At 39.1% G+C, this 27,226-nt stretch overlaps 3 protein-coding genes across 8 annotated transcripts in view; 2 read left to right on the plus strand and 1 right to left on the minus strand.

Moving 5' to 3' along the window:
• usp9 (ubiquitin specific peptidase 9) overlaps positions 1-809 on the minus strand; it is a 41,589-nt gene extending 40,780 nt beyond the window's left edge. For 4 of the 5 annotated variants that reach the window (XM_030124833.1, XM_030124832.1, XM_030124831.1 and 1 more), the window contains exon 1: positions 342-809. The gene's annotated coding sequence lies outside the window, so the exon portion shown is untranslated. Of the gene's footprint in view, positions 1-246; positions 264-341 lie in introns of those variants that run through there. The other variant, XM_030124830.1, reaches the window with a different exon arrangement.
• Positions 810-4,652: 3,843 nt separating this feature from the next.
• med14 (mediator complex subunit 14) lies at positions 4,653-20,866 on the plus strand. 2 transcript variants are annotated; one of them, XM_030124834.1, is made up of 29 exons: positions 4,653-5,075; positions 5,802-5,828; positions 5,934-6,039; positions 6,160-6,333; positions 6,476-6,605; positions 6,767-6,895; positions 8,132-8,239; positions 9,030-9,162; positions 9,948-10,098; positions 10,192-10,303; positions 10,541-10,666; positions 10,826-10,904; positions 11,193-11,352; positions 11,486-11,677; positions 11,892-12,026; positions 12,555-12,631; positions 12,740-12,900; positions 13,109-13,255; positions 13,415-13,659; positions 13,924-14,193; positions 14,855-15,104; positions 15,589-15,711; positions 15,996-16,172; positions 16,799-17,037; positions 17,124-17,303; positions 18,386-18,493; positions 18,619-18,744; positions 18,863-19,052; positions 20,144-20,866. In XM_030124834.1, exons 1-29 carry the CDS (start codon positions 4,900-4,902, stop codon positions 20,215-20,217), a joined length of 4,305 nt encoding a protein of 1,434 aa, XP_029980694.1. In that variant the 5' UTR covers positions 4,653-4,899; the 3' UTR covers positions 20,218-20,866. The 2 variants fall into 2 exon arrangements, with proteins under 2 accessions (XP_029980694.1, XP_029980695.1); XM_030124835.1 differs by lacking the exon at positions 15,589-15,711.
• A 131-nt stretch (positions 20,867-20,997) lies between these two features.
• Positions 20,998-26,540, plus strand: LOC115412368 (uncharacterized). Its single transcript, XM_030124836.1, has 8 exons — positions 20,998-21,431; positions 21,707-21,825; positions 23,555-23,615; positions 23,699-23,766; positions 23,912-24,014; positions 25,690-25,808; positions 25,920-26,065; positions 26,144-26,540. Exons 1-8 carry the CDS (start codon positions 21,371-21,373, stop codon positions 26,250-26,252), a joined length of 786 nt encoding a protein of 261 aa, XP_029980696.1. The 5' UTR covers positions 20,998-21,370; the 3' UTR covers positions 26,253-26,540.
• The last annotated feature ends 686 nt before the right edge of the window (positions 26,541-27,226 follow it).

A 27,226-nucleotide genomic window follows, 5' to 3' on the forward strand; every position in this document is an offset into this window, starting at 1 on the left:
GTAGCGTTTTAAGGAAATGTAAATGCTCAGTCTGTAGACACCGTCGAAGCCCTTTGCGGGTAGCTAGCGCTAGCGTTGCTTCAGTGAATCTATCGTGGTAGGCTGTGCTCAGACTGCACGTACCATAAAAACAGAAATATCTGTTTAATTGCGTTGACACTGCATATTGTTCGAACAACAGTAGCTGAAAGAGAAATGGCCGTTAAGCACTGAACAACACAAGGCAGCTAACATCAGTTATGTTACCTTGCATCCACCGCCAGCTGACGCTATGTTAGCAGTAGCCGGCTAACAATCAGCAGCCAGCGAACCGAGCTAGCGTTAGTTAGCTAACAACTCACCAGGAATTTGATATGACTTCCCCCTCTATTTACGGGCTACGTCCAGCCTTGAACGATGGTGTCGTCGAATATTACATAAACGTGGCCTATATCGGTGACAGTTTCGCAGGACACAAACCTGTTACTAGAAAGATCTAATTCCTACGTTTTTCTTCTGCTTCTGGGTGTTTTTCCTGCGTCACCGGCGCGGTAACAGCCCCCTAACTCTATCTAGTCCGATTTCTGGGGCTTGTCACTTCGGTCCCAGCAGTCACTCACAACTTGAATCAGTTCAACATGGCGGAAGCGCAGTCGGACACAAATGCTGCTCAATAAAACACACCAGACGACAACGTGAAGTCCAACAGTCAGCGTTGTCTGTGAGCTCGTTTGCACCGCAACCGAGTGGACCTCGGCAAACACACCAGCCGCTGAATGGAAAGGGCATAAAACCCCTCTGATTCTGATAAGTCACTCCGGCTCCGGGAAAGGATGATCAACTCCGTATATTAAAACAAACCGGAGGAAAAAGCCGAGCAAATTGACGCACTTGACTATATCGCCTCCTATAGCATGGGGTGATCATACAATGAATAGTTGACGATTATATTAAAAAAATAATAAAACAAGTCATATTCACGCAGTAGTACTCACATAGACATTCTACTTCAGTAGCAACACCACACTTCAAAAACACCCTGATTCAAAACTATATAAAGGATTTTACATTACCAAAAGTTTGTAATAACCCAGAATTATTGGCAAAATATTACTGAGTGTTTATTATTAATGCGCCAAAGCATACAGGTGGTGATGATGGGGCTCATTGTAATTACTGGGTGCAGCTATACTATAATAATACATCTGAATGAGTAAGACTTGAATGAAGAAGAATGCAGAGTAAAATATCTTGCTCAAAGATAAACTTAAAAAAAAGTCAACAACTACATAAATAGTTTTATTAAAGGAGAGTTCTTAAGTACAATATGGAAGTACTTCACCAGTGCATACAAACAAGTTCAGAGCAGGTATGGTTGAAAGAGACTCTAAGCACAGGGTCTAAGAGCATCCAAAACAGGATTTTGTGATTGTAAACATTAATCAATCAAATTTTATTTATATAGCGCTAAATCATAACAAAAGTTATCTCATGACACTTTACATATAGAGCTGGTCGAAACAAGACTCTCAAGACAATTTACAGAAACCCAACAGAATTCTTCAGGAGGAAACATTTGTGACTGGTGACAATGGTGAGGAAAAACATCCTTTAAGGAAGTTTAATATTTTTTATTAATGAATTAGAACTTCATAAGTGTATTTATGGTCAGGTCCATGGCTAGAATGTGGAGGTAAAAGGAGGAAAAACTAGCGATTTAGGGGATATAGGCAAGTTTCAAGGGAAAGAAGGAAAAAATTATTTTGACTGAAAATTTAAATGAATATGTAGAGCATTTCTCAGCTCTTTAATCTTACAATATATGTATCTGAAAGCCTACCTCTTTGGGTCTCAAGCAACAAATTTTAGGATGATAAAAGTCTAAAATGTTGAATCAATAACACTACTCTCTGCTTTGTCCTAATGGGTCACAATCCAGGAAGTTTGGAATTATGGGTGGTATGTTATGGATTATTACATAGTTTTAATATTTGTCAGTTCTGCTACACCCTGTATGTTCCTTGTCCTTCTAGGTCACAGGTGTCAAACATGTGGCCATGTGGGCCAAATCCGGCCCGTCAAAGGGTTCAATCAGGCCCCTGGGATGAATTTGTGAAATGCAAAAATTACACTGAAGATATTAACAATCAAGGATGTTAAAATCCTTTTAGGTCATTTCAGTCTAAAATGGATCAGACCAGTAAAAAACTATTATAATAACCTATAAATAATGACAACTGTAAATTTGTCTCTTTGTTTTAGTGTAAAAAAAGGTAAAATTACACAAAAATGTTTACATTTACAGACTAGCCTTTTACAAAAATGTGAATATCTGAAATGTCTTATGAGAAGTATGTGGAATTTTAATAATATTCTCCCTGTTATTTAATGTTTTATGTATTTGTAGATAAACTGTGATCTCTAAGTTGTGATTCACATGTATAAATGATAAACTAAGGCCTAATATTTTTAACATTGCACTTACCTTACTAAAGAATTTTCAGGTTGTTCATATTTGACTCTGCCAAGGAGGTTATATTTTTGCCGGTGTTGGTTTGTCTGTTTGTTTGTCTGTCTGTGTGCAAGATAACTCAAAAAGTTATGGACGGATTTGGATGAAAATTTCAGGAAATGTTGATACTGGCACAAGGAACAAATTAAATTTTGGTGGTGATCGGGGTGGGGGAGGTAGGAGGGCTGATCTGCCTTGGCGGAGGTCTGCGCTCTCTGAGTGCTCTTCTAGTTGTTCATGTTATGTTCAAGTACAATTCGTAGATGTAAACACTTTCATTACGCAATTTACTTTTTTCACTCAAACATTCTTATCCTATTATTTATATTATTTTACTGGTCTGGCCCACTTTATATCATATTAGGCTGTATGTGGCCCCTGAACTAAAATGAGTTTGACACCCCTATTCTAGGTCCTCAAATTAGTGATGTTAATCGAAACATCAAAATAAGATTACAGATCTTCTCTGAAATAAATATGTGATATTACTGACCCATGTACATGTACAAAAGTGTGTTTGAGCTTTACACACACAAATACCTTTTAAAGAGCATTTTTGGCAACATCTTTATGGTATCACACTAACAGAATGAGTCACAAGACATGTTAAAGTGAGAATACAGAAAGTAAAGCACAAGTAAAACACCCCCTTGCTGTATGGCTTTTCTAGGATTATACAGCTCCTCATTATCATGGTACAGAGGAGGTTAAGAGGAAAAAAAGGAAGAAAAACAAAGTGGTGACATCACTATGTATAGATAAGAGAGCAAACACAAATCTTACTAGATCTAAGGAATGCACTCAATGAATCTATTAGCAATATATTCTTTTTAGTTTTGTTGTCTTTACCCTGAACCAAACCATGACACAGATCTACATTATTGGTCCAGATCTGAAAGGGGGTGTAGTATGGAAGAAGATTAAAGCCACTGGAAAAAAAAAAAAAAAAAAAAAAAAATTAAGGTCCAACCTATTTTTATTGGTAGTAGTAGTAGTATTTTGAGAAAAAAGTCAGAATTCTGAGATTAAAGTCAGAATTCTGCGTAAAAAGTCACCTACATCCGTTATTATGTCAGCCTGCTCTACTCCTCCTGCATGCCATAAAGCATAAGTAACACTCTCCCTGAATGTCAGAAAAAAACAAACAAACCTGAATTCTGAGGAAAAAAGTCAGAATTCTGACTATAATCTCAGAATATATAGATTTGAATTCCCCCCCCCCCCCCCCCCCAGTGGCCCTAATCCTCTTCCATAGGTTTAGCTACACATTGCAGTAAACAGAAAAGCTAAACTTTAATCACATCACTGGTAGAAATTAATCTAGGATTCCTAACTCTTGAATCACAGTTTGTTTTTTTTTGTTTTTTTTAACATTTAAATGCTTCTCAAAGATAAATGTGAATATTTCACAGAAATCTCTAAATAGTCATTAACAGTTGTCAAACCATAACATATTAACCCATAAATACCAGAATAATTTGTTTGGTAAATTTCAAATATTTTTTTCTCTACATTTGACCATTAACTAGCAATTTATCACCATTAATTATTCTATTATTCTTTGCATTTCCTCAGGGAAAATCTGTTATTTGCCTAAGTTTAATATACTTACTGTGTAGGTGATCATAAAATCTCAGCGTAAATTCGAAAGTTGTTATATCAAAACAGATGCCTTGTTGAACCAATGTTGCAGATGACTGTGTTACCATGTTTATTAGAGAGACTATGGATTCATCTGAAAAAGACTGATCTGATGCAGCAGAAAAACTAACTTACTATATTTTACATCAATTATTTCACTATATTGGATTAGTGGTTCAATAATTATTCAGCATTTTAGATCCATAGATGCCTTTGGGTGTTTGAGGGTTAAATATATTTCTTTTTCATTGAATCTTGAATTATGCCCTACACTTATGAGGTTATTTTTTTGTTTTCATTTAGGGTTTTAATGGCTTATTTTTAATGCTGTTGCACCAAATGGCTTGCAAAGCTCCATACCTACACCCACTTCTTGGGAACTGTGCACCTGACATTAAATAATAGTGTTCTGGGAAGCAGTAATTTGTCGTTAAACCCAGTTGTACATGGAGCTGTTTGTGAGTGTGCTCCTCCAGATTCCTGTCTGGGTTTTCTTTCCCTCCTCTATAATCACTCCCGACAGCAAAGATGGCGGCCGAGCGGCATTGAGTCCGTCTCCGTCATGAGTTACCAGTTTTTTGTATTAGTTTAAGTTTTCCGCTGAAAAGGAAGCCAAGTTCCTGCGAAGAAATTCATTTCAAGAAAGAAATGTTGAGACCGTAAAAAGTGTATTTTCGTGAGGAGTTAGCTAATACGGCTCAGTAGTTTTTCGTTGTAGCTTCGGGTGTGCATCGCCGTAGCTACCCGGTCTGTATCCTCTTTGTAAAATGGCCCCGGTGCAGATTGGGTCAGATGGGCAACTCGTCCCGCTCGGAGGTCCAGTTGTCTCGGGTCCACAACAACCGCCACCCGGGGCACCGGCCACGCAGGGGGTCCGATTGAGTATGCTCATCGACTTCCTGCTCCAAAGAACCTACCATGAAATCACCCTGTTGGCGGAACTGTAAGTATTATTTTAGCGTCACAGGCCTTAAAGCTAACTTAGCAGCTACTAGCCAGCTAGGTAAATCGGCTAAAGTTTGTAGACTAGAGTGAATGCAATACTTTCGGACAGTACAGTAAAATTTGGGGATTAACAAAGATGTAGAAAATCTTACATTGATGCAGAGATTAATTTAGTATTTAGTCTAACTTAATAGATAGCGCTAATGTCAAAGCTCGGTGTGATGTGAGGGGGCGTACCGGTGTAGTGCTCAAATCCAACCCCCTGTGGTATTAAGCATTATTTACATTACTGCAACCTCCTCTAACCTCTGTCCTAACTCTGACCGAGGGCTTTTATCCTTGAACCTAACCATTTCAGGGGTATATGGTGTAGGCCTGTCCTGTTGCTACTGATAGACCCACTTGAAGAAGTCGACTCCCTTGTGTGAAATGCTGCTGGGGTTCGGATTTCGGCACTACACCGGTTATCATCAGTCACTTCATCATTCTTCCAGTGTGAACCCACAAAGCTATCCAGTATAAGTGGTGACCACATTAGTATTTCAGGTTGATGATGGACCACTTGCATTAGTTTTCTATACCAGGCGTCTAGCTTTTTTCCTCGTTTACAAATTTAGATTTATATCAGGGTATCACATGATAACCTAATGCCAGTTTTAGACTATTCCTATCCTGCAAGATTGGATACAGTGTGAAACTAAAATATGTAATATTTTTCTTTCAGACTTCCCAGGAAAACCGATATGGAAAGGTAAATATCCCCCAGTCACCTCTAAAGCAACCTTAAAACATAATTATTTTAATCACTGGTTTTGACAAACTTTGTTTTAACTTAAAAATTGCATTCCTTTTCCAGAAAAATAGAGATTGTACAATTTGCCAGTCGTACCAGACAGTTATTTGTGCGTCTCCTAGCACTGGTGAAGTGGGCAAGCAATGCAGGAAAAGTGGAGAAGTGTGCGGTAAGTTGTGTGAATAAACATATAGGTGACATTCTGTAAAGGCGGACTTCAGTAATACAAATGTTTAGTCTCATCATAAACCACACTAACCTACTACTTACTTCTTTCCCATGGTCACAGATGATCTCCAGCTTCTTGGACCAGCAGACAATCCTGTTTGTAGATACAGCCGATAGGCTAGCCTCACTAGCCAGAGATGCCTTAGTGCATGCCCGTTTGCCCAGCTTTGCCATCCCCTTTGCCATTGATGTGCTGACCACAGGTTCATACCCACGCTTACCCACGTGCATTCGAGTAAGTTTGTCTATAAATTTACTTTCCTGCTTGATAAAGCAACAAATTTGTAGTCAGTCCAACAGGACCTCAACACTTTAATCAACTCGTTGTTATATATCTTCCCCACCTAATTGTTTGTTTGCTTTGTCTATTTGTGAAGGATAAGATCATTCCTCCAGACCCAATTACCAAGACAGAGAAGCAGACCACCCTGAACCAGCTTAATCAGATTTTACGGCATCGTCTTGTCACCACAGATTTACCTCCACAGTTAGCGAACCTCACAGTTGGTAAGCAGCTTCTTTAAGCACATTTTAGTGGGTGTAAATCGACTTAAGAGTTTGTTAACTGCTTTCTGTTTTTACACTTTTATTAGCTTGTTTTTAGTCGTCTTTGTCTCAATAGGATCTTAACCTTAAACTTTTGTTTGCTTGTGTGCATGTTTGTGTAGCTAATGGGCGTGTAAAGTTTCGTGTGGAAGGAGAGTTTGAGGCCACATTGACCGTAATGGGAGATGACCCTGATATTCCTTGGAGGTTGCTGAAGTTGGAGATTCTGGTGGAGGACAAGGAAACTGGAGGTAAGACATGCACATATCAACTCCTGGAGCTTTCAGTTGAGAAGCACATGTACACACCTGATCAAAATTTTAAGACCAGTTGAAAAATTGCATGAATTTACAATTTGCACTATTGGATCTTAAGAATGTGCTAAGTAGAGTTTCAAAATGCAAAAAGAAGAAATGGGAGTGAGACAAAAAAAAAAAAAAAAATTGAGTAAGCAATTTATTGAAAGCAACAATTAAACTGAAATAGGCTGTTCATCAGCTGGTCAAAAGTTTAAAACTACAGCGTTTAAAAGTCAAAATCTGTGCGAAAATGTGGATTCAATGTCATTTTCTGTCAGGTATTCACACTATCATGACCTCCTGATGACAAAGGCAAAAAAGCTTTCTCTCTTTGGTCTTAAACTTTTGATTGGCTGATGAACAGCCTATTTCAGTGTAATTGTTTTCAATAAATTCCTTACTCAGTTTTTTTTTTTTGTCTCACTCCGTTGTCTTCATTTTGCATTTTGAAACTCTACTTCGAACCTTATTAAGGTCCAACAGTGCAAAATGTAAATTCTTGCAATTTTTCAACTGGTCTTAAAATTTTGATCAGGATTGTATAAGACCTGTTTGACAAAGGTGTCCTTCAGAGAACAGATTAACTGTTTGCAGATGATCTTGCAGTAATCAGAAATGTAGCAAAAACATTGACCACTGATCAAACTTAAATTGACGTTTTAACAGAGATGGCTTTTAAAGTATTTAAAGGTGAAGGGAGACACCATTAAGATACTATGCCGATAGAGATTGCTGAAAGATTGTCAAAATATTGTCTAAATTGTCTTTATCAAATCTTTGAATATTATTGCTTATTTTTTTTATTTATTTTTTTTTATAGTTCTTTATAAAAGCAAGAAAATATATGGTCAAGCAGTGGAAGGAAAAACCTGTATTAAATGTTTAAAACAGAAATTTGTGTAACTAGTTTGTATTTATTGAAAACTCATAGGTATGTCAAAGCTGTAGAAATTTGTTTGCCTTGTTAGAAAATGGAATATCACATTACGTTGGTTATCAAATAGGGCATCTCTTAAGATTTTTGTACTGTTGAAGATCACAGCAAATACCGTACAAGTAATTTAACTGCATACTTAATTGTTATTTCTTGTGTTTTCATCGTTGTCATCCTGGCCCACTCTTAATGTTTCTTTGTCTGTTATTTCTTTCCCACGCTTCTTTCGCTCCTCTCTCCCTCAACACTGACAGATGGCCGAACCTTGGTCCACAGTTTGCAGGTGAACTTCATCCATGAACTGGTCCAGGCTCGTCTATGTGCAGATGAAAAACCCCTACAGGACATGTACAACTGTTTGCGTATCCTTTTCTGGTCTGTGTGTTCATATATCTGTGCAGATCCATGTGACTTTGGTGTACCACCTTCCTGCAACCACTTGGCTTATATCCCAGTCTGCTGTGAACTACTGCAGTAGGGCAGGAGTGTGTGCTGGAGCATATAGAGTATTGACTGGTCAAGCAAATGCATGGTGCATTTTAATGAGAAACACAGCTGCAGAATTGCATTCTTCTTGCCCTCCTTCCCTCTTTAATTCTCAAACAACACAACCATGTTTTGTTACTGTTTAGGGAAAGGCACCACTTTTTGCACTACAGCCTGTCACATTGCAAATCTTGTGAGATGGAATTCTTTTCTTGTTGATGGTCATGTGTGAAAATACATGGTTCAATCCCATTTCTGCTAACGCACAGGGGCGTCATTTGCAATGCATGTTCTAATCCATGTAACGAAGAGGCAAAAGGATTTGTTCTGACCAGACAATTCCATGTCTACGACATACATCCACACTGAGAAACAACAGCTTGGTAGCATTTCTAACATCAAAGATCCTAATCATGGATGCAAGTTAGGTGCGACAATGCTAATCAGTATATCTCTGCTCTGCCTTTCCAAAACCTAAGCTAGCAATGCAGCTCACCAAGTCAAAGAGAGGTTTGTTTTGGGCACAAATGCCCCTTTTACCCAGAAAGTGCATGTGTCTTGAGGGTATGTGTGTGTTATGAATGTTAATGGAAAGATGTTTCTGATACTCATCTCAGTTCATTTGGACTTTCCCACAATGTATTTTCTTAACTGCATTGTTTCCAGACTCCTTCTGTTTATCACTACAGCTAGAGGTGCTCCACTCTCAGACACTGATGCTGATCAGAGAACGCTGGGGAGACCTGGTGCAGGAGGAGAGATATGTTCCTGCAAAATACCTCACCCTCACTGTTTGGAAGTAAGACAAAGTCAAATTGAAAAACAAGGCAAATTACACACACATAGACATTGTGCAGAATTTTAGACCTTGAAATGTCTTAAAATGTATTTCTGATTTTTGACAGCACCTGTCAAACAAAACATAAGGTGCTGTGCACTTTTAATACCCCTCAGCCAAATACAGTGTAAGATTCTGTTGAAAGTTAAGGCCCTATAATTTAGATTAGATTGTCTTTGTGTAAAACTTATTACATACATATTTATATTTGAAAGTACTCAGTTATTATAACTGCACAAGACCGTTTCAAGCAAACATATCACTCCAACAAAGGGGTCATATTTTCATTTGATGCCATTTGACCTGGGAAAAGTTGGTAAAGGTGACCGATTTTCAGTAGGCTTCTGCTCCATGCAAAGATGCATCCACAGTATAAATTTGGTGCTGATATCTGAATGCATTCTTCAGGTAATGCGATTACGTTGTTGAATGGACAGACAGATGGACAGACAGACGAGAAAACGATTACAGTACCCCTTCAGCCAGAAGTTGGCCGAGGGGTAAAACCAGTTACTATGCAATAGTGATGAACAAGAATTTTCAAGGAACATAATAAGTTTATTTAATAAAATCATAGAATTATGTTCTAATGTTGCTTTACCTACTTCTTTCTACTATTTTCATTTTATTGCAGTTTAGTACAAGGCACCTCGTGTGGCCCTGAAACCTTGTATTGAAACTGAACGGGTTTGTTTTTAATGCCAATATGCAGTTCTAGTTTCCTTATTTTCTTTGTATCATTCCAGCCAACAGGTTCTTGGTAGGAAAACAGGGACAGCCTCAGTTCATAAAGTCACTATAAGGATTGATGAATCTGATGGATCCAAGCCATTGCAAATATCTCATGAGCCTCCGCTTCCAGCCTGTGACTCTAAATTAATGGAGAGAGCTATGAAGGTAAGGCACACATGAAATTGTCTTCAGTGTAATACACAATATAGAGCAATATAACTTTACAGTATATTTATGTTAATGTGCTCTCTCATTTAGATTGACCATCTGTCAGTGGAGAAACTCTTGATTGACAGTGTGCATGCCAGATCACATCAAAAGCTACAGGAACTGAAGGCCATCCTGAAGGCCAGCAATCCCAGTGACAACTGTATGTATTATTGGACCTTTTATATGAGAAAATATACTCACTGTACTGAACAAATCCATGTTGTCTTCTGTAGCCTCATGCTAATGAATGATAACAGATAAGAAATAGACACTTTCCTGTCTTTTTTTAATGGTTTCAAAAGTTACATTTCCTAATTAGTTCCGACTTTTTCCATATTGTTCAGTGTTGCGTGATCCATTGTGGGGACACACCTGTTTATAAGTCTCTTCTTTTCAGCGTTCATCGAGACTGCTTTACCTACACTAGTTATTCCAATACTTGAGCCCTGTGGTCGCTCAGAATGCCTTCACATTTTCGTTGACCTGCACTCTGGCATGTTCCAGCCAATGCTCTATGGATTAGGTAAGTAACTGTATTTCAGTATAAGCAGGAACATGGTTAGTTTTTTGTTTGACAGGAATATGGTTTTAGTGACATTTGAGTAAAAAAAAAATCTAACAACATTGTGAAACATAGTGAATCATCATCTGAGAATCTAAAACTGGTGTGTTTTCTCTCCAGATCAGTCCATGCTGGATGATATTGAAAAGACCATCAATGATGATATGAAGCGCATCATATCCTGGCTCCAACAGCTGAAGTAAAAAATATATACTAGACAATCATTTGACATTAGTGTGACTGGTAGATTGAATAGGATAAAGACAGTAGGAGTCAACAGTCTCATATGCCTAGTGCTGCCTAATTGTAGTTTTATTATTTTTTGGATACCAAACTGAAAATCTCACAAATTGTGCTGATGCACAGAATACCAGAGCTGTGAGACTCATGAACTAGTAAACAGAGTGAGAGCAGTAAGAGTGTTGCTGTGATTTCATGCAGCTTAGGTTTCATTGCTGGACTGACTCCTCTCTTTCTCTCTTGCCAGGTTCTGGTTGGGGGAGCAGCGATGTCGACAGTCTGTGAAACACCTCCCTACTGTGTGCACTGACGTCCTTCATCTCTCTAACTCAGCTTCTCACCCTGTTGGCAGCTTGTCCAAACACAAGCTCTTCATCAAGCTCACACGTCTACCACAGTACTATATTGTGAGTTTCTACCACTGATTACTACACCACTAGGAAGCACTCTGTCTATAGTGCCCTTTATTTAATTTCTCTGATCTCTTACTTAAATGTGTCGTTAGAGCTGCTCTCTACAATGATCTATATAATTTTATAGGTGGTGGAAATGCTCGACGTGCCCAGCAGCCCCACTGCAATACAGTATAAATACTCATTCCTATCGGTATCTCAGCTGGAAGGAGAGGACGGGCCCATGTGTGCCCAGCTCCTCCAGCAATTCAAACCCAACCTGGAACAGCTTGTCCAGGACACCACAGGGAGAGGAGCCCGCCCTGGGACTAAGAGAAAGGTAGTCAATCCCAGAAGAATTGTACTGTATTCTGTCATGCATAAACATGTTTGGATAAAATCTCCCCAACATGATTGGCCATAGTATATCAGTCACATTATGACCTAGATGTTGGTAGTTCTCTGTTTTCAATTTTATGTATCTAGCTTGGATAAAGTCACACTTCTACAGATATAAATAAAGTTAAATAAATGTATTCTTTGTCGCTGTGTAGATATCTGGAGAACAAGGAGATCTGGAGCCAAAGAAGCCGAAGCGGTCTGGGGAAATGTGTGCCTTCAACAAAGAGCTGGCTCACCTGGTAGCGATGTGTGACACAAACATGCCCTTTATTGGCCTGAGGACAGAGGTTAGTTGCTGTTCTTTGGTAGTTTTACTGTTTAATGTCAAGGCAGCGTGCTTTATTCAGCATTGGATTCTATTCAAAATTAGTTCAGTAAGGGCAATTTCAGTTGAAATATAATTTGTGGATGGAAGTGAAAGACATACTGTGTTAAATAATGCTGTAAATGTGTTGTTATCGCCACAAAGATGTCAGACTAATATACCTTTAATTTACCATGACCAGCAGGTGCCAATGCTTTTTTTTCTTGGGGTTGCTAATGAACTTTACTCATCCAAGTGAAACGGCATATGTTAAAAAAAGTCTCTGGATGTTACCAAAAGATATCAGATGAGTCAAATCCAGAATTCATGCATGTTTAAAAACAAAAAGAACTGAAATTATTGTTTTTTAAAAGTTATTGTCCTATTTGTGTATTACAACGCAATTCAGCCTTCATCTGTATGTATTTTCCCAGCCCTCATCTGTATAAAACTTCTGTGTTTATACAGTTTCATTATAATGTTTTATTTCTTTGTCTCTGTCTTTGAGTAGCTGTCCAATATGGAGATCCCAAACCAGGGTGTCCAAGTGGAGGGAGATGGCAGCAGTCACGCAATACGGCTACTCAAGTAAATCACACTGCCCTGATACATACATTCATCTACATACATGACAGCACACAAAAGTGTTTATTCAGACTATAATAAACCATTGTAACGTCAGTTTGCTTTCCACAGGATTCCCCCTTGTAATGGAGTAGGAGAAGAGACCAGAAGAGCCTTAGAGCGCTCTCTACTGGACTGTACGTTCCGATTGCAGGGCAGGAACAACCGCACCTGGGTGGCTGAACTGGTGCTGGCTAACTGCCCTCTCAACAGCACACACTGCAAAGAGCATGGTAGAGGCCTCATCTGTGTAGATACTCATGATATCCAAACTCCTATAGAATTCTAAAGATTTGTTGTAGAAATTGCATAATAAGTTTCAACACCGTATGTTGTGCCATTTGTCGTAGGTTTGTGTGATCGTCTTACCATATGGTGTTCATATAAATAATAAAAACAAGGTCCAGACTGAAAATAAACTTATCTTTCCACTGTTACTAGCTTCGACGCGGCATGTGTATCTGACGTATGAAAACCCTCTCTCTGAGCCGGTGGGTGGTCGGAAGGTGGTAGAGATGTTCCTTAATGACTGGAACGCCATCAGTCAGCTCTATCAGTGTGTCCTCAACTTTTCCCGAGCACTGCCAGGTATGCACACCTTCAAAAACACTAATCTTAGACTTGTCAATGTCTAAGATCATAAGACATTTTATTCTTGTAGTGGGCTAGTTTTGTTTTTGTTCTGTAAACAGTTCTATAGCCTGGGCCGTGTAATGTATCCCTACTTTCTGATTTCTCACCCTCTAGAGATGCCATCTTATCTGAGTGTGTTCTCAGAGGTGCGATTGTATAACTACCGCAAGTTAGTGCTGTGTTACGGCAGCACCAAGGGCAGTTCTGTCACCATCCAGTGGAACTCCAGCAGCCAACGTTTCCATCTTGCCCTGGGCACTGTTGGGCCAAACTCTGGCTGCTCCAACTGCCATAACATCATTCTCCACCAGCTACAGGAGATGTTCAACAAGAACCCTAATGTGATGCAGCTGCTGCAGGTGCCAAGTAGCATTGTTTTGAAAATAGCAGGCATTAACAGACACGATGCACCCATTCTGCCAGTCTCAAGTGGTGTTTGCTGTGTTTTATAAGTGGTTTAAAAAAGTTTTAAAAGTATATGAACAAACGAGGCACCTCATGTGGCCTTTAAGTCGTTTGAAAAAAATGCTACTCTTTCCACTCTATCTAATAGGATCTACTCATACTTCATTGTTTGTGAGTTGTTCCTTGTGAGCATAATTTTTTGTTCTTTGTTTTCCTAGGTACTTTCTGACACACAGGCCCCCCTGAATGCAATCAATAAGCTACCTACAGTGCCCATGCTTGGCCTTACCCAGCGCACAAACACTGCCTACCAGTGCTTCTCCATCCTGCCCCAGTCCCCTACGCACATCCGCCTGGCATTTCGAAACATGTACTGCATTGACATTTACTGTCGCAGTCGCGGTGTGGTAGCCATCAGAGATGGAGCTTACAGTCTCTTTGACAACACAAAGATTGTAGAAGGCTTCTATCCTGCACCAGGACTCAAAGTAAGTTAGGCTTAAGGGGAAAGGGGATTTTCTTAAGTGTGTGTCTTGGATACTGGGTGTCTGCTGCTCCTCAAAGTCAAAATACCAGTCATCTGAATTTTCTCCTTTTTATGTTTTAGACTGTCCTAAATGTGATTTTTGACAGGTTTGAAAAATTGATTAGAAGTGATACTAACTTCAGTTTAGCTTTTAAGTGTGTTCTTGGGGAAATTTGAATTGATGTTGTAATGAAACTACAAAATTAAACAAATAATCACAAATGTAAACTGCATAGCCTGGTCCGAATTTATCAGCACACACCCAGCTACTGTTTCACACTACAGTGTATGATATGCATGGCAACTCAACATAGCCACTTCTAGAAGTAGTAATGAAAATAGTTGCTGTTAATGTTCAATTTGTAAAATATGGGTATTTCATGTTGAATGAAATCTGGCTTGGAAATACAGAAAGTTTGTAAACTGTATTCATGAAGATCTTAAAGTCTTACATTTAAGTTATTGAAAGAAGCAGAAACCCTATATAAAAAATAATTTGAAAAGTTTACATTTCTAGTGAGATATAAGTAACGGTGATGCACAATGCTAACATCAGCAGCCGGGATGTTTTTGTCCCAGATTTCTACATTAAATCCTGTCTTTGGTTTCTTTTCCCCTCGTAGACTTTTCTCAACATGTTTGTAGACAGCAACCAGGATGCTCGCAGACGATCTGTCAATGAAGATGATAACCCACCATCTCCAGTGGGAGTAGATGTCGTGGACAGTCTGATGAATCAACTGCAAGCTCCACAGCAACCGCAGACAATGAGGGCAGGTGCAGGAGGGGTATATCCTCCCCTTACCTCACCACCACCAAACTACCACCCCAACGTAACTCCATCTCCATCCATGATGCCCACCCAGTCACCAGGTATTAAGACGTGTTACACTTTGCTGTGTGATTGAATGATATATTGTATTGTTTCATCTGTGCTTGTCAGCTCTCCATACAGCACGACGACCAAGACATCATTGTAAATATACTGCATCGCTCTCATCAACCCTTCTGCCAAGTTGTGTTTTTGTTTGGATCGCAAGTTGTTGTTTTTTTTTTTTGTTTGACAGAGAACATGAATAAGAGCAACCACGTGTGCCCATTTTTTGATCCCATGAGATCAGTTGTGTTTCTCATACAGTGTACGCACACCTCCTCCCAACCAAGAGGGGAATCAGTGTGCTTTCAGTCTTCTGCTGTTAGTCTTGCTCTTGCCATTTTCCTCCATCTGAGCCCGCCAGCCAGAGACAAAAGCCCTTCCGCCCAGCTTTAGCATGTACACATCCGTGTGTTTGCGTGTGTGTTAGGAGAACTGGTCGCCCTGACAAGCCCTTTGGTGTATATATGTGTGTGTGTGCAGGGAACATCCATGCCTCTGGCTCCCCTAGTGGAGCTCTGAGGGCACCCTCTCCTTTTGGGCCCACCCCGTCTCCGTCTTCTCTGGGGATAGCCATGGGCCAGACCAGCTTTGCCAGTCCCCACGGTAAGGAGCAGGGGTGCCGTAAATAGTGGCCTGATGGTGTTGATTCTGGTCTGTAATTCTGGTCTGGAACGGGCTCAAGTATGATCATTAAGCACTTGAGACCGTTGACATAAACAATCAAGTGACGGTCTGTAAAATAACACAAAGGAGGGCACATAGTGGTGCATTCATTGCACTGTGTTTTTTGTTATAAGATAAGACATGCTTTTATTAGTCCCACAAGGGGAAATTCCAGTCTGCACATGAAGGTTTGTGTGTGGCTGACTGCTTCTCTTCTGCCCTAGGTGCTCTGGATCCCAGCTCTCCATACGCCATGGTGTCTCCCAGTCATAGAGGTCAGTGGCCAGGCTCACCTCAGGTTTCAGGGCCTTCTCCTGGGGCTAGGATCCACGGCATGTCCCCGGGTAACCCTTCTCTGCACTCCCCAATCCCTGATCCTCATTCTCCTCGTGCTGGGACCAGTAAGTACTGCTTTCTCAGAGTTGTGTTATGTTATAAAAAGTGACTTTAAACTGAACATATAACAAGTCAAATAAACCTATTTAATTTTTGAGTTATTTCCCCCTGACAGCAACAAAGAAAAGTTGCTGCCCAGGGAAAGTTGCTCATGCTTTTGAAAGGCTTCCAATAAAGTCTGTTGTTGTAGTTCACCTTTCATCTTTCTGTTGCTGCTTAGATTTATCATTCCTCCATGTATTGTTTTGTGAGGGTTGTTGAAGCTTTCGGTGTAGGTGCCACCCTTAGAGACACTGAAATTGATTACATTACATTGTCTTGTTTTTCGGTCAGTGAGCTTGTAAAAACGTCCTTGCCACTAACTTCCAGGGCAGTTCTCATGTGACTGCTGCTGGTTTATAGCATGTTGTCAAAAATACATTTATAACCTTTTCAGGCTAGATTGCCCAATATATCAATCTGTACTATAGTTTAAATACTGTCCAATGCTGTGTTTTGTTTTTTGTTTTTTTTTTTTTAAATTTTTATTTTTTATCATGGCTGGACAGATTCTGAATTTTAAATTGCATCTCTGATTTATATTCTCTCTGACTTCAGCTGTACTTCTTTGGTGAATTTCTCTCTAATTTAGGTTCCCAAGTCATGCCTTCCAGTATGCCTCCACCCCGCACTCTACCTCAACGCCCCTGGGCTGCCTCCATACCCACCATCCTCACCCATAGTGCCCTGCATGTTCTTCTGCTCCCATCACCCACTCCCTGCCTGGTACCAGGCCTGGCAGGAAGCTACCTCTGCTCGCCACTTGAGCGCTTCTTGGGTTCAGTTATCATGAGACGCCACCTTCAGAGGATCATTCAGCAGGAGGCCAATGTGAGTGTTGGAAAAAATATACTTCTTCTGATTCATTGTCTGTTCTGAACACCAATAACCTTCTGCTCTTGTTGTCTTTTCTCAAGTTGACCATTGTAAACTCCAATGAGCCAGGTGTAATCATGTTCAAGACGGATGTGCTCAAGTGCCGTGTTGCTCTCAACCCAAAGAACTATCAGACATTGCAGCTCAAGGTCACTCCAGAAAATGCAGGACCCTGGTCGCAAGAGGAGCTTCAGGTGTTGGAGAAGTTTTTTGAGACACGGGTCAGTACAGGAAACATGCACAACAAAGCTAGAGGCAGAGGATGTAGCATTTTGTTGGATTAAATTCTCCTCATGTTCCAACCATAAACAAACTGCTTCAGAGTTCATCTATTGAGACCAGCTCTTCTAAAGGGTCTTCAGTTTTCTGTCCTGAGATATCCAACCACAAGTGGCCATTTCAGCTTGCATTAGAATACATCACCAGATGCATCTTGACTGACCACCTCTGTTCAGATTTGACTAGCCTACTCTATATGCAAATAGAAAACCTCATCTCTGACCTAAAACGCAGTGAGCATGTTCATTTCTATTCTAAAGAGGTTGCCTTAGTAATATTTCTTTGCAACTTGAATTCAGTGTGCTGCTTGAAGGCAACCAATGGCAGATTTGAAGGAGTATTTTTTTCCCGTTACTCATTGCATGAGCTGAATGTTAATCACTCAGTACACTTTAAGTATTGATATAAAAACCTTGACTGGTCATTTATTTGTACTGGCTCTTTTGTCATGACATGCAGTAGGGATGATTGTAAGTGCTTAAAACATATTAATGAATTTCTACTAAATTATGTGATTTGTGGATGTTGTGTCTTTACGATGTGGAAAAAAAGAGGAATGTGGAGCATCATTTAATATGTCAGTGGTGTACTTCATAGAACGTGATGGATAAGTAGCAAGGACACATTCCTGTTGAGACTGATATAAAAATGTAGACAGGTGCATCTTGAGTGACTGGATAGGAATGCGTCCTGCAATTTTCTCTCTGTTCTGATTGTGTTCAGACCTTGGATTACTGCTGACAGCATGTGATCAGATTTGCAAGGACAGATGTTAACACTGGGCCTGAACAGGGCGTGATTAAACTGGGTGAACTTATCAAACTCATTTTAACACCATAATTGTCTTCTGAAATTAAGGTTGCTTACAGTACATACACCCATTGTTTATTATATTGAATTATACATTGGAATACTAGCCTAATCTTGTGTTTGCAGGCATTTGTATTAGGTTTGTGTTTAAATGGCAACTTCAGTCAACATTTGTCTGCATCCATGTGATTTGTCTGTTCTACCTTTATTTCAGGTTGCTGGTCCTCCTTTCAAATCCAACACTCTGAATGCTTTCACAAAGCTACTGGGTGCACCCACTAACATCCTCAGAGACTGTGTCCGGATCATGAAGCTTGAGCTGGTGGGTTGCTGTGTCTTTATAAGAGACACACGTATCATATTCAGTGTCATTTTTAAAAATTTGTTCTACAAAGATATTTTTGAACCTTCTCATTGCTGTAAACTATGTACCTGCACCCTCTCCAGTTCCCTGACCAGGCTGCTCAGCTGAAGTGGAACGTTCAGTTCTGTCTCACCATCCCTCCCAGTGCTCCCCCCATCGCCCCTCCAGGAACCATCGCTGTGGTGCTGAAGTCCAAAATGCTCTTCTTCGTAAGTCACTGCATTGCTCCACCAGCAGTCCTTGGAGCACAAAGCGAAGCCCTCAGTAGGTTTAGTAGTGTCACTAATCACTAACCTGACCTATTGTCTGGTGTGCTTTATACCACAGCTGCAGCTGACCCAGCGCATCCCAGTGCCCCAGGAGCCAGTGAGCATCATCGTACCCATTGTGTACGACATGGCAACAGGCCTCACCCAGCAGGCTGACATTCCCAGACAGCACAGCTCCTCTGGGGCTGCAGCACTCATGGTTTCTAATATTCTAAAGAGGTTCAATGAGGTGCACCCCGCCAGACAGGGTGAGACACAAACCCAGAATAGTCATAAGACCTGTTCAAACCAAGGATTCACAACAAGAAGAGTTTTTAAACTTGGATCTTCTTGCAGTCTGCTGAGCTTCAGCATCTAGAAAACCTGCCTGGTGACATCAATAAAATAAGACATTGTATTGCTTTCATATAGAACTTCACAATACATAATTTCAGTAGCTGTCAAATTACCACATGCACAATAGTCCCAAAGCTGTTAGACACAATGGCAAATTAACATAACCCTAATGTGAAAAGTGAGAATAATTAAAACAAAAATAAAAAAATATGAGTGTGTGGCAAAAATAAAAGTAATGCCTATTGCAACACATTATTCCCACTACAGAAAGGAACAGGTTCTTTGTTGGCCCAAGGTAATTCAACTAGTTTTAAATTGCCTAATTTTCGTATAAAAATCACATTTTTGTTAAGTTTATTGAAGCTATTCATTTGTACACAATTGAAGTCATTTTTCAGCATTTCAGTGTATTATTTTCTTTGTGGAAAAAAAACAGTTTTTTTTTTTTGTTATGTTGTGCCAACATATTTGCTCATTGCTTGTGTTTTCAGGCTTTTTTGTGCTGAGTATTTTTTATTGTGTCTTAAAATATGACAGATGACCGTGATAGTTGTAGTTTTTGAGTTCGACTTTTGATGAAAAAGTAAAATTGCACAAAAAATGCAGAGGGTTGGATTCCTCACATCTCATGGTGTGGTTCTGTTGTGTTGAGGAGTTGGTATAATAAACAGAGAAAGCAATAAACACTGGGACAGGATTTCACAAGGGAACAGTGAAATATAATGTTAGGTGAGATCCAGCCCATAAATACTGAGAAATACAAACACTATTTAATGCTACCGTCTAAAACCAGCCACTGGAGATTTGATAGTGTTAGATACAGGTGATGCCATCAGGTAGCTGCAGTTGGACTGAGAAGGACCACTGTTAAAAAGCACTGAAATGTTGTGAATTCTGGTCTGAATTGGGCCCTACATACTAAAGAAGTAGTAAACTATTCATGTGTGTCATGTAGACTTGGTTCAGACTTCCTTTACTAACAGTGGGTGTTTTCTTTACCCAGGTGAATGTACTATATTTGCTTCTGTTCACGAGTTGATGGCCAGCCTCACCTTACCTCCAGGCACTCGACAGTAGAAACAAGAAATTCAGAAGCTCATACTGGAACGCGTTTGGAGTCACTTTGATACTAAGGATGTCTCCATCACAGAACAAAGAACTGTGGTCCTAACATCTAGCATGTGTCCTGTCTTCTCTTCTCTGGAATTCTGACTTGCTATACAATTGCAATTACAAAGGGGAGTAAAATATGTACAGTCGTGGACCACAGTGTTTAATCTTGATTGACATGTGAGCTCCGTCAGAGGGAGGAATTTGATGCAAAAGGATGTTATTTTTGTCTCCAGGTGCACTTGTAAACAGAGGATTATCTATTGAAATTATGGTTGTTTACAAAAAAATATGTACAATAATGTATATTTGAGTGTTAAAGAATTGGGTGAGGTAGATTTTTTGCTAGGAAACTGTCTTCAGTCTTTTTTAACAGTGCCAAACTCATATTCTAGGACCAGGAGATGTATTCTTTAGCACACTATTTAAATGTCTTCTTGCTTTACGTTTTTATTTCAGACTTTCACTTTGGATACTGTAAAACTGTGACAAATGTTAAAAGCCAGTTGTATTTTATTAAGACCTGTTTTTGAGTCCTGATTGAAGACATCGAGACTTCCTGTCTGACTTTGCTATTTAATAAACCAAGCCCAGAGTTGGTTTGTGCTTCCACTGACAGTGCAAAAACATGTAGGCTTTGCTTGAAGCTGCATCTCCACCTAGTGATGCTGCGATTCTCATCCCTAAAACATGACATCATTGAGAAAGGCTGCTCCTCAGTCTGTGTGTGTGGGGGGGTGAGGGGCGTTCACTGCACGTCTGTTGTTATGAAGGGCGTGGGCTTCGGTTTATTTTGCAAAGCTTTCACCGGCTTCATGGATCCCCCGGAGGAAGAGGATGCATCTTCACTATGCCGCTGCGTGTGAGCAACCGAACCCGAGAAGAAACGACGAGTTACGGACGGATGCATATTGTGTCTGGGTTTATCCGCGGCGTCTGAACGGTGGACACGTAAACGCAGCACCTGCCTTACATAGTTCCGACCAGATGCGAATCAGTCAAGAAATATACAGGGCCTTTTCAGTTTTTCTACAGCTTCACTTAGGAATCTGTTGTCTCCATATGGCTTTTGTTAGCTAGTCAACATTTAGAGAATAGTGTGAAAGCCGCTGTAATAATAATGGCAGTAAGCACATCAGAGCCGCTGTGTAACCCGTGTGTTTACCATGACGCGTTTAAAGGTAAGTCTGAAAACTGACATTTGTGTTTTGTTTTTATCAAACACTATTTTTCCAATGTGTACTTTCCTTTGTTTTAATCTAACTGCATTATGTAGGAGAAAATGTACCCGCCTCATTTCAGTACACTGATAACTCCCCCTCTGTCCTCACTCCATCATATTATCTCTTAGTGTTTGTCCTGGATTATTGGTTGGCAAGGAAAATGGGTTATTGATTTGGTGAGGTTTTTTTTTTTTTTTTTTTTTTTTTTTTTTTTTTTTAAATATATATATCAGTGGAGCTACAGGTGAGGAGACCCCTGATGCCCGTCCATCTGAGTCCAGAGCAGGTGGGCTTGGAGATGCTGTGTCTATGTGGGCAGCTGGACCTCCTCATCAGGGCACAGACTCAGCAGGTAGACTCACCTGAACAGGACAGGTGGCTCCTACTGCCACTGACAAACCATGCATCACATCTCTGGTTTTTACCTTTTATTTATTTATTTAAAGGGACAGTGCACATTAATGTAAATGTAAATTTGCCAGAACTAGTAAAAGGCTATTTTCTATCCGCAGTCCCTGGCAGGTCAGAGGAAATAACATTATAAATATGTAAGATAATATATCTTAGTTTAGGGGTGTTAAATATATAAGATAATATATCTTAGTTTAGGGGTGTTAAACATGTCACCGTGGGCCAAACAGTCCAATCCGGCCCATGGGATGCATTTGTGAATTGCAAAAATTACACTGAAGATATCAACAGTCAAAGGTGTCAAAGTCATTTTAGTTCAGGGGCCACATACAGCCCACTGTGATCTCAAGTGATCTGTAAAATACCATTATAATAACCTAGAAATAATGACAACTCCAATTTTTTGTCTTTGTTTTCGTGTAAAAAAGGAAAATTACATGAAAATGTTTACATTTACTAACTATCCTTTCACAAAAAATGTGAATAACATGAACAACCATGTACAATCTGAAATGTCTTAAGAAAAATAAATAAAATTTTAACAATATTATGCCTGTTACTCAATGTTGTGTGAATTTGTAGATCCACCCTGAGCTGTACTGCACATGTGTGTGTTGAAATTGCACTTATTTTTCTCAAGAAGTTTCGGGTTGTTCATGGTTATTCCCATTTTTTTAAAGCTTACTTTGTAGATGTAAACATTTTCATAATGTGATTTTTTTTTTTCCATTATTTTACTAGTCCAGTACACTTGAGATCATATTGAGCTGTATGTGGCCCCTGGACTAAAATGAGTTTGACATCCCTGTCTTAGTTGTTTTGATCTGTAAAGGTGTAAAAGTGACATGTTCCCATCAGTTGATATACTGGCTCTTAACATATATCTAGACAAAAGGCAAAATTAGAAAATGAATTCATGAAAAATTTCATTGGTACAGATGAATCTTGCCATACTCTCAAAACACAGCAGTTAAGAGCAGCAAAGCAGCACTTAAACACAGAGTGATTTTGCACAATTAGAAATAAGGGCATCTTACTGGAAAACTGTTATCTGCAGATGAGGTCAATAAAGGTATATTAATTGCCAGTCAACTGTATATGTAGATAAAGAACAGAAGGATCCTTAAATATGCCAGTGGACGATGCTGGATATATAGAGGATGTTGAGACTTAAATCACTTCATTGTGTAATGTATTAAACCACTGTGTAGTGAGTGTCAGCTGTCAAATTGTTTTGCAAAATACACGTATTGGTGAAATGTGCCTCTATATATTTGAGATTAAAAATGATATTGTGATTAAAGTATTCATAGTAAAAAACAAACAAGCATATTTTAATACATTTATTTGAAATACTGTCTATTTCTGGATTTAGTAGATAATGTACAGGACATGCCATCGCTGTCCAGATAGTTTTGGACCTGAAGGTTCATTTGACTTACTCAAATTCACACTCTGTACTGTTTTACTGTTACATCTTAGAACACGATTGTGTGTCTGTGTCATATTTCAGACGTTTACATCAGCCCTCAAAGGTGGCATCACACTAAGGGAAATTATTGCACACATGAATAGGATATGCTAATACATCCACAGCCAAGATAGAGGAACTGGTTGAAAATGCTCTACATACTATTTAATCCTGTTAACTTGTAATTTCTATTGAAAAGTTCCAGGAGCAGTTAGGGCATGGCTGTAGCCCAGAGGAGTCAGACACTTTCCAGGCTCAAGGTATGTGTGGCAGGGTAACAGAAAATTGGACAACAGGACAGTTCCTGTAAACCTGACTTTTCCAACTTGTTTACTTGTTAAAGGATCAGAGATTCTTGACCAAATGCTGCAGTGCCTTGAACATCTACCAAAGCCAATGCCACAGCTAGAGGTATTGCATCTAATTTTGCTATCAAAATTAATTGTATGTGCAGTGCAATATCCTTTACTCCCCTGCACTAAAAAAAAAAAAAAAACAGTTCTTAAAATAAGAAAGTGTGCACCACAACTAAGTGGGTGTTCATGTGTTTCTTCAGGACTACCTGGACATGGTGGGTCTGTCAGCTATGTTTCCCCGTGTAGAGGTGTTCTTGATTCAAGGCAGTCCTGTAGACATGCTTGAGAGGCCACCGATGGATGGTGAGACATCCTGCAAGAGGAAAACACAAATGTATCTCTTATTGTTTTGCTTACAGGATGTAAATCAGAGTCCAAGAAATATATTATTACTATTGGCCTACCTCAGATATATTGGATACTGGTATATGCTCTCTGATATCAGCATATATGTAAGCCGTTACATATAATGCAGGAAAAAAAAATCTAACATTTTTTATTCAACTATGCACAAATGACTGCATTAATGTTTATGGGACTTGGTTGAAAGGCTGGACATGGGCCAAGCAGATCTATCAAAAGAGGCAGGAGCTAGAAATGGTTTTCACTTCACTGAAGAGCTCCAACTAATGTAGAGCTTTGAACTGTAACAGATAAATAATTAGGAATAAAAGATGAAAAAATCAACACTAGCTGAAGGAGCACAATAGCCTCGAAACATCAAGGCAGAAATAAAAGCTAATATAGGAACTATACCAATGTACAGATGTTTTCTTATTTTACTTCTGTTACACTGATTGATCTGACTCCCAGCAAGGTTGTACTCAAGGGCAATATGCATGTTCATTTGCAGCTAAATAATTAATAAAAACCTTTAAAAACTCATCAACCACCAACAACAGTCACCAAAGAAGCAGAAATTTGTTACAGCAGTAAGAGTCCAATCCAATCCAACTTTATTTGTAAAGCAGTTTTAAACAACTGCAGTGGACCAAAGTGCTGTACAGAAGAATAATTAAAACCAAAACAGAAGAATAAAATACAGAATAGATTTAACGACATAGAAACTGTACAAAAAAGAAAAAGTGCTATACAGAAGAATAAATAAAACCCAAATAAAAGAATAAAATACAAGATAGATTAAACAGCCATACAATTAAAAACAACAACATAAATAAATAAATAAAATAGATAAATAAGAACAATAAACCACTACCAAATAAAAACAATAGAATAAAGATAGTACCTTCAAACATCTCACATGGTTTCAAAAGCCAAGGAGAAAAAGTCGTTTAAAGTGATCCATTTGACAAAAACGAGGAAAACATAGATCAGTCGTAATTTGTAGTTTGTTTGCTTTTTAATAACATTGGAAGAAGGGGTACACTGGACTATTGGTCCAACATAGACTAAGTTATGTTAACTTCGCCTAGTGTTTAGATTGTCTGTTTTGTTTCATTTTAATCTTGTCTTCTTTTACAGTCCCATTTTCCCTCTCCCTCAAAAGGTCCTGCCTTTTGCCAGGCCACAGTTGTAAATAAGATTGTGTTCTTAATCTGTCCTACCTGGTTAAATAAAGGTTTAAACAAACATAAATAACATAACTGGCCTTGGCCGAGGTTTGCGCTTAAGGGTGGTTGTTAAGCAACCTTAAGATTTTGATAATATTGTCACATTACATATCTTTGTCACAAGTGTTTGGATAACCGCATATAAGGGATCATTGTAAAAACTGTTTATTTAGATGAACTTTGATAAACTCCCAGATAGTGGTGTCGGCATTAGCCTCCAAAACCCAGCATTTGTTGGATTGCAGTGTAAATAGCTTTAAGACAGAGAAAACTCAATAAACTACTGAAAATCATGTGAGTTGGAATTTAACACGAATCATAGTTAATGTTTGTTGTGGAAAAATACATGCAATCCTCAAACACATTTATAAGTGTACAGTTGACGTCAGCCAGTGCTGTGTTTGCAGAATACTTCTCCTATATTGCCAAACTGAACCAGCTCCTGGTGTTGAGCCAACAGCTAGAAGAGGACATCCGGCACCTTGGAAGTCACAAATACATTGCCCACCAGCTCTCGGTTATATATGTAAGCAAAATGAGTCACAGCTCTCCTGGTTTCAGACGATTCTTCTGACATGCTTTAAGCTGGGTGTTTATTTCATTCCTCTATTTTTGTGCTTTAAAATACACTTTGCAGCAAGTCATCAGCTCTTTCAGAGGAATTCGTACTTTCTCTGAAATAAAGAAAGAGATTGAAGCCAACTTCAAACAGATGAAACAGTCTCTGGCAGTTGAGGAAGGCTCCAGGCATGAACCTCAGCTGGCTGCTCACTATATCACCTGGTGAGTCAAAGTCTACATGAATTGAAGTTATTAAAGCAACAACACTCTGGTTGCTACCATGTGCTCCTCTTTATGTAGGATATTAGAAATTACTCACAGCTTGACATCGGTGGTACTGTCGCTGCCAGAGGAGTTAACAGACGATCTTCATCCAGCCATGACCTTCATGTCCCAGTTCCTGTCCTGATGCACCAGGTTTCTTCAGTCTCCTGCATCCAAATGAACTGATACTGATGAGATGACTGCGAAAGGTGCTACACATTTCAGTTCATACAAATGACTGATACTGGGATACTGCAATGTAAATCATTAACATATTATGTGTGTTTTTATATTGTCCTTCTGAATGTGGCCCATATTAATACCTATGGCAAGTTGTCTGGAAATGAATATAAGTGTGTTCATCCCCTCCTTGCACTACTGTTGTAATTTTTTAAAATTAAGTTAAAGCGGAACAATAAATTATATGCAATATTGAGATGATTTCTTTGACAGTTTGGACTGTTTCACTTCTTTGTGTCTGTATGTTGTTTTTTATGAGATCATAAAAGTTATTACTGCAGCTTTTATTATTGTTAGTAATTTTTGCCAGACTTTGCAAAAACTGGGTACTGGATACTTGTGTGTTTTTTTAGTTTTTTTTTTTTTCAACTTTATATTTAAGCTCCACTGCTAACAAAAAATAGTCTATAATTTAAGTATCTTTTTATACATTAGTTAGTTGGTCAGGTTTAAACCCTGACGTGTCATCGCTGACACACCCTGCACATATGCAGTTTGGATGGTTGTAACTCTTTCGCTGTTTGTGTAATTGGAAATATTCCAATGGTTTCTGAAAACTGAGACGTTGTACTTTATAGGTTTTATTGGGTCATTACGGTAATTTCACTCACACCTGTACAAGAGGCTGGAGAAGAAGCCATTTTAGCAGTATTATAACATGCAGTAAATTGTAAATGATTTCCAGATTCGGAAAGATCTGGATCAAAAGTGCTCTGGAAAAATGGGCAAACAGACTCATTCACAACCTATTTTCTAACCTTTTCGATAGTCAAAATTAGAAAAAAGGTAGAGGGCATTTTAGACTTAGAGTTTATGGGGTTAAGTAACTTTAATATAGTAACAGGTCATCTTTGTTTTATTTTAGCATGGCATATAAAT

This window comes from Sphaeramia orbicularis, chromosome 21 (assembly GCF_902148855.1).
Source record: "Sphaeramia orbicularis chromosome 21, fSphaOr1.1, whole genome shotgun sequence".
In the NCBI taxonomy this organism is placed as follows: Eukaryota; Metazoa; Chordata; class Actinopteri; order Kurtiformes; family Apogonidae; genus Sphaeramia; species Sphaeramia orbicularis.

Coding starts and splice junctions, on each gene's coding strand:
- LOC115412368 (XM_030124836.1), top strand. CDS start 21,371: ATGGCAGTAAGCACATCAGAGCCGCTGTGTAACCCGTGTGTTTACCAT. Junction 21,826..23,554: donor TCAGGGCACAGACTCAGCAG/GTAGACTCACCT, acceptor TCTATTGAAAAG/TTCCAGGAGCAGTTAGGGCA. Junction 24,015..25,689: donor TGAGAGGCCACCGATGGATG/GTGAGACATCCT, acceptor CTGTGTTTGCAG/AATACTTCTCCTATATTGCC.
- med14 (XM_030124834.1), top strand. CDS start 4,900: ATGGCCCCGGTGCAGATTGGGTCAGATGGGCAACTCGTCCCGCTCGGA. Junction 6,040..6,159: donor GAAAAGTGGAGAAGTGTGCG/GTAAGTTGTGTG, acceptor CCATGGTCACAG/ATGATCTCCAGCTTCTTGGA. Junction 14,194..14,854: donor ATCCTGCACCAGGACTCAAA/GTAAGTTAGGCT, acceptor TTCCCCTCGTAG/ACTTTTCTCAACATGTTTGT.